The sequence below is a fragment of the Rhagoletis pomonella genome, unplaced genomic scaffold (assembly GCF_013731165.1).
Source record: "Rhagoletis pomonella isolate Grant_MI unplaced genomic scaffold, Rhpom_1.0 Rhpom_scaffold_00011, whole genome shotgun sequence".
NCBI classification, from domain to species: domain Eukaryota; kingdom Metazoa; phylum Arthropoda; class Insecta; order Diptera; family Tephritidae; genus Rhagoletis; species Rhagoletis pomonella.
In genome coordinates this window covers 28,207,039-28,213,995 of record NW_023458565.1, presented here as the reverse complement: position 1 = coordinate 28,213,995, position 6,957 = coordinate 28,207,039, and the positions used below count along the sequence as shown (strand labels likewise).

The window sequence follows — 6,957 nt, the reverse complement described above, 5'->3', positions numbered from 1 at the left end:
CTTTAACGACGACGCACAAGGCATAAAATGCTCAAGAATACATGCAGACACATTTTTGTACAAACTTACAAAGCAATTGACAGCAGACCTGTTGAGAATTTGTTTGGTTTTTATAGAGCGTCAGTATGCTGCAAATCACTTGGCCGGTGTGGTCATGGACTATAGTGGAAATTTATACGCGTGAGCGATACAAATTCTACTGGATGGCTAAGGAAACTGCGCGCCAAGTTTTGAAACGGTGAGCAGCTGATGAAAATTTTTGTAAGACAATTGAAAGGCACCTACTACTAGATAGTTTGAGAGATTTTGTTTTTTTCTGGCACGATAGTTTTACAAAAAGAAGCTTCCTTGCCCATTCTCATAGTTAAAAGCTCTTTTGACAGATAGCACTTGCTTTGTTCGCGCTGCTCCAACAGTGCCTACATATATATGGCAGAGTGAACAAAGCGATAGCAAGCCATTCGAGAGAGCTGAGGTTCGATTCCTCTCCAGTGGAATTTTTTAAATTTTTTTCTTTAATATAATTTTTTTTAACTTGGATTTTGTTTAAAAAAAATTTAACCAAAAATTTTATTACTTTCATTTTATTTTTGGAAGCATATTTTATTTCTCTTTTTTTAATTTAATTTTTAATTATCATTGTATTAAAAAAATGTGTTTTTTTTATTTTATTTTTAGAAGCTTATCTTTTTCCTTTCTTAAGCTGATTTTCTTTTAATTTTAAAGTCTTATTGTTTCAAAAAGAAAACTATTTTATTTTCTTTTTAATTTCATTTAATTTTTAGCAATTTATTTTTTTTTTGTTAGTTATTCAATTTTATTTTTTCTAAGATATAAGTATTTTTTCTTAATTCCATTTTGTTTGTAGGAATTTATTAAATTTTTTTTCTTTTGTTAAATATAATTTTCTAATTTTGTTGTTTTAATTTCATTTAATTTTTAGGAACTTATATTTTTTTATTTAATTTTCTTTTAATTTTTTAGATTTAATTGTTTCGAAAAGAGAAAATATTTTTTAAGTTTGATTTAATTTTCAGGAACTAATTTGTTTCTCTTTTAATTTTTAGTTTATACTGATTTAGAATAAAAATGGTTTCTTTTTTTATTTTAATTTTATTTGAAATTTAGATTTTATTGTTTTAAAAAGAAAAGTATTTTGTAATTTCATTTGATTTTTGTGAACAAATTCATTTCCTTTGTTAATTTTTAGGTTATCTGCATATGTTATTTTAGAAATAAAAAATTCTTTTTAATTTTATTTAACTTTTAAGAGCTTATTATATTAAGTTTTTCTTTTTCAAATTAGTTTTTGTATTGTATTGTTTTAAAAGAAGCATTTTTTTTTAGTAGAAAGATAGTAGCCAGAATTAATTCTATGTACGAGTAGATACAAATATTCTATTCATATAGAATTGTCTGTCAATAATGGAAGCGACAATTTCCTGCTGGGTCTGGATGGATTATTGTAAGAAAAGCAATAAAGGCAAAGCAAACATTGTGGAAGTGCGTTTGTATGCGTAAACCTAAGAGTATATTGAATCGGGTTAGGCTTATCAAATTCTAGCGGAGAAGGCAGCACTGAGAACTCATGCAATAGTGCGTGAAAGCAATACTTAAAGCATTAAAAATTTTCAACATTTTCAAATGAAGTCAGACAAAAAATAAAATTAGAATTGAAATTTAAAAGCACTAACAAAAGACAGCTTTAGTGCCAAGTAAAAAGATGAAGACCAGATAACCTCTATAGATAATTACGAAGAAAAAAATACAGTTTTTATTACTTTCAATAGAAAAATAAGAATAATTCAAATGCAATACTCTGTATAATAGCATTCATGAAATCCAGCCTTATACATATACACAATCCCTACAACCATGGAATATTTTGCAAAAATTTTGCTTTCTCAGCAAGTTTTCACTACCTTTGCCCGTGTAAAAAAAATATACATTCGCACACATTTTAAGGATGTACATATGTATGTTTCTCAAATCCAGTATATACATCCGTATCTGATGACAGTCTGGCATTTAATTAATGTACTACAAAACAGGGCTAAGCTGACCGTTGCACATGCGCATCAGTGAACAGGTTGGCGGGAAATTTGATGCGCTTGTGGCAAGGGCTGACAAACAAAAGCATTTTGTTACTCTTTCGACGCGCACGTTAACGCTTTCGTTGGACTTTTGCTCAGCAAGCATTTATTTTACTTTCATTCGTGTTTTTTTTTTTTTTTTTTTTTGTTAAACAGAATCCTTTATGAGTATCATCTGCTTGACGCGTTGTTATAAAAAAAATGATAATAAAAAGAGAAAAGAAATAAAGAATGCGCATCGCATTAAAAAAAAAGGTCAACAAAAATAATCACGCACACAACAACAAACTGGCCCAATTTTTATGCTCCAACTATACGGGTTGTGTGGCCCCATACATACATATGTATGTATGTATTTGTGGCTGAAGGTATTGTAATGCGTTTTTTCCTTGTGCAGCCGCGCATACTCGACATTCTTATGCGACTTATTGATGTGCGCTTTTTTCTGTTGTGTCTGATGTCATGAAACGCGCCAACACGGCTGCTTGTTTTTCTTCCATAAGCCCTGTCTGTCCCTCTGCATACCTTGAATAAATATCTGCCTTTAGTGGTCTTCTTTTGTTTTTGGTGTTGTAAGTTCGTCGGCTCGTCGCGTGCGTGATTGTGCATTTCAAATGAACGCCTCGATTGTCAAAAAAAAAAAAAAAAACATTTTTTTCTTCATGGATTTTTATTCTACATTCTACTGGCCATTCTTTTTCTGTTTTGTTGCCACCGCCTGACTTATGTTTTATGTATGTATACATTTTTGCTTTGCATCAACTTACCTGTCCAAAATCGATGGTCAGATTAACTTCATTGTATTTCATGCCACGAGACAATGGCGGGCTCTGCCACCATGCTTCCGTGCCGTCGATGGCATATTCAGCTGCATGATTCTTCTCTGGTATATTCGGATCACAATAGTCGCAAACCTGTAATGTTAAAATGATATAAAATTTTTAATTATATTTTTTATATGTGTTTAATATAAAAATAAAAGGAGGTAAACACATATATGTATATATGGTTAAAATTGGTCTAAAAGGCTTTTCCAGAGATATTAATACTGAATGGAAAAAAATTAGGAAGCTCAAAGTAATTCACTTATTGGGTGGATCAAAAAGTCCTTGCTCGTGTTTTGTATACCGTTTATTTATAGAAAGGATCGAAAATAAATCAATGAAATATTCTTCGTTTTATTTAATGATCCTATGTCATCTTTCGGTCATCTAACAATTTGACCAATCGGAGAAAGACCTCTTTATCGGACCTATTGATCGCCATATCTCAGTGCAATGTTATCCTACGCAAGGAGGTTTGCGAAGAACGTGACAACTGGAAGCTGGACGACATAAATTCATGCGAATATGCTGATTGTGGCTAAATCTCGCTAGAGTGAATTGATTAAGGCGTACGAACATGGGTGTTCACAAGTTGTAGGGATTTTACGAACTGCGGTACTGTAAGGCACGTTGAGCTTTGTTCTCAAATCTGCTCTCTGCCGTATGTCATGTCCTTTATTATTACATTTTCTACAACAAATACAATATTCCTAGAGCAAAAATAAATAAAAATAATTTTTTTTTTTTTTTTTATTGTTATGTAGTTTTCATTCGGCATTCTTGGGTATCTTTATTTTCGGTATATTTCGGAAAGTATTGAGGATTTTTCTAGATTTTTTTTTTTGTTTCGAATTAGTTATTAGTCCTTTTTTCCTAGTTTTTTGGAAAACTTTTTTTTTTAGAATTTCTGAAAACTTTTGAGATCTTTTCATATTTTCTCATGATTTTCGGGATTTTTTGCATTTTATTTTTTAGACACCGATAAAAAAATTATTTTGTGACTTAGCGGGATTTTCTTGGGATCTCGCAAAACCGTTTTGGAAATTTTCGAATATTCCCAGGCATTTTATTGGCTTGTTAGGAATTATTAATTGTTCTTCCATTACGGGATCCGACCTTCTAAAATTTCGCGACTTTTTTATAGATTTTAAGAGACTTTTTTGGATTTTGGCAGGATTTTTCGGAATACTTGGTGCTTTTTGGAATTCTTTCAGGATTTTCGTGATTTATTCAAAACTTTTTAATAAATGTTTGCTTTTTTTTAGGCGTTGATAATAAAATGAGATGCTTCATAATTTTCGGGACTTCTATGGGTTTTTCTTGCTTTACTTTTCGAGATTTTTACCGAAAGTTTTTGGATTTTTCGAGACCGCTTTTCATTCCATTTCGATATTCTTTCTGTTTTATGTAGTTTTCGGAATTTTTTCGGGCACTTTTAGGAGTTTTTGAAAGTTTTCTTGATATTTTCGGGATACTTCGTGTTTTTTCGGGATTTCTTTTTATTTTTTCTATGATTTTTTGAGATGTTTAGGGATTCTTCGTGTCTTACTTCTTAGAATTTTTACTGGAATTTTGGCAGATTGCGAGACTTTTTTAAATGCTTGCAAATTAGTAGTAATTTTTTCCTTTCGGGATTTTTCATGTGTTCATTTTTGGTACTTTTTCGGAAATCTTTGGGATTTTTCATACTTTCCGTGACTTTTTGGGGTACTTCAAAATCTCTTTTGGGATTTTGAGGGGAAGTTTATGGTTTGACGAAACTTGTCTGGATTTTAACGTTGCTTCTCGGCGTGTGCCTGGATTTTTCGGTAATCTTCACTGGATTTTTGAGCGAGTTTCAAGACTTTTCAGGATTTTTCCGTAACTTTCAGCTACAAAAGTACATTGAAATCTTTAGTTTGCTCTTTTCAATGAAGATTTATCATTACATTTCTGCAAGTAGTTATTTTTTTCAACTTCTACAGCACTTTTCAAGTATTTTTTTATTTTTCCTATGCATATACATACATCTGTATGTATACCCACATTTATTCAATGTTTATAACGAAATTTTCCAGCCATGATACACACAGTTTTCTATTTTAAAACCAAAAATACTATGGAAATTATCTTTAAGTCAAACACATGTTGCTAATGTGTGCGCCTCATTTTTTACTTTTTGTTTGTACCTACTTAAATAAACATGTTCTTATACATACATATGTACACACATAGGTAGACACTAAATGCCTTAGACAAACAAAACTCAAAATAAAATTTGCTCAACCAGTTAGATTAGCATCAACTTCATTAAAAAAATTTAGAAATAAAAAAAGATATACAAACACAAATGTGCGCATCTAGATAAACAAAAAGTTGTACATTTAAGAATGTATGTATATACATACATTTTTAGGTATACAAATATACCTGCACATAAGGCTAGTATTAACTCATTGCTTTAAGTCTAAAATGATTTTACATTTTTTTATTTCCAAACGTTCTACGAAAAATATACAAAAAGTAGCAAGTAATTTTTTTTTATGGGCACAAGTCGGCACGATAAGGCTTCATATGTATGTACATATCTATAAGTATATGCATGTGCTTCCGGTTCAAAAATATCGCGCACACACACACACATACTCTCGCCCATACCATCACACTCACACAAGAGCACACAAATCAATCGGTTTTTATACCCTCGTTCCTTTCTCTTACCTGTCCCTGAATAACCGAATAATCGACGTGATCATTCTCCGTATTAGCGCCCACCAATTTACAATACAATTCCGGTCCATCAGTACCCACACCACATGTGGCCGATGCATAGACCTTACGTCCTGTAGCCAAATTGAAGTATGGTGGTGTTAGTTCGGCCAACACTAGGCTGCCGCAGCAAGCGAAGAGTAGCGCACAGGAAAGTGCCACACCCACGCTGCTGCCGCCGCTACGCCACCATTGTGGCAATGCCATATTTTCACTGAATTTTCGTTCGTTTTGCTTATGAATGAGCTTATCCTTCCGGCTGAAGCGAAGCAACTCAAACAAGCGTTTTCACACACACACACGCGCACGCTCTTAAGCGGATATCCTTTAATATCAGCACTAATCCACTTGATTTCCTTTACTCTATAAATCTTTTTTTTTCAATTTCACTTTTCAGACATTTTTTTCCAGCACTTTTTTCTTCACTTTTCACTTTTCTTATTGGAGCCCATCCATTTATCCAACCGTCTGGATGGCCCTTCCGCGAGCAACTGAATTCAAATTTTTAAAATCGTTTCCTTCTGACTTCGGCACAGAGTGTCGATCGACGAGACGATGAGATGTTGATCGCACTGTGAGCATGAAAATGTATTTATATGTGCACACATATTTGTGGTTTGTATGTACGACATATGTATATATGTATTTGTAATGACTTTTAGCGAGCGTCTTTCGCTTATCTGCAATCTCAGCTGTTTATTATACTATAGTGGCGACGGACAGCACGCATTATTGGTGCAAAACGCAACATACGGCCGATTGGATGGGCGCAAAGGCTAAAAGTCAAGCTGGTATTTGCTGCATAAAAAATTATGTTACTGATAAGAGTTAGTTGCTTCGATGAGTGTTTAAACGTAAGTACATACTTCATTTTATGTTGTACTTGTTGGAGAGTGTGTAATGAATTTGCTTATGTGCGTACGTTTGTATGTAAGAATGTAGAAGTTATTAATCTTTGTGTTTGTATATAGTTACATGCGAGTAGTGAAATGTGTTTACAGATAAGCGACTACTTTTTTAAAGCAACGACTTTTAGTCAACTTTTTAATTTTATTGTCTTGAGGAAGGATTATTTTTTACTTTTTGTTATTTTTCAGGGCAAAAATAAGAGCAGAAAATTTGCAGAGAATAATCTTTAATATTTGCTTTTCGTGTGTTTGGCATTTATGAAATGTAAAGTAAAGATTTAAAATGATTTTTAGACTTGAAAGGAAAATTATTAAAAAATCGCATACCAGTTAAGAGGAGCGCTAAAACAAAAATTTTGTAGAAAGTTACGATTCCAGGTTATT

At 32.4% G+C, this 6,957-nt stretch overlaps 1 protein-coding gene across 1 annotated transcript; it reads right to left on the bottom strand.

The window, feature by feature from the left end:
* Positions 1–135: 135 nt before the first annotated feature.
* Positions 136–6,147, bottom strand: LOC118746955 (laminin subunit alpha-like). The gene is made up of 3 exons (XM_036480949.1): positions 5,618–6,147; positions 2,861–3,007; positions 136–159 (listed from the first exon to the last, which is right to left on the bottom strand). Exons 1-3 carry the CDS (start codon positions 5,870–5,872, stop codon positions 136–138), a joined length of 426 nt encoding a protein of 141 aa, XP_036336842.1. The 5' UTR covers positions 5,873–6,147.
* Between the last annotated feature and the right edge of the window lie 810 nt (positions 6,148–6,957).

Coding starts and splice junctions, on each gene's coding strand:
- LOC118746955 (XM_036480949.1), bottom strand. CDS start 5,872: ATGGCATTGCCACAATGGTGGCGTAGCGGCGGCAGCAGCGTGGGTGTG. Junction 3,008..5,617: donor ATTCGGTTATTCAGGGACAG/GTAAGAGAAAGG, acceptor TTAACATTACAG/GTTTGCGACTATTGTGATCC. Junction 160..2,860: donor TGACCATCGATTTTGGACAG/GTAAGTTGATGC, acceptor TTTCCACTATAG/TCCATGACCACACCGGCCAA.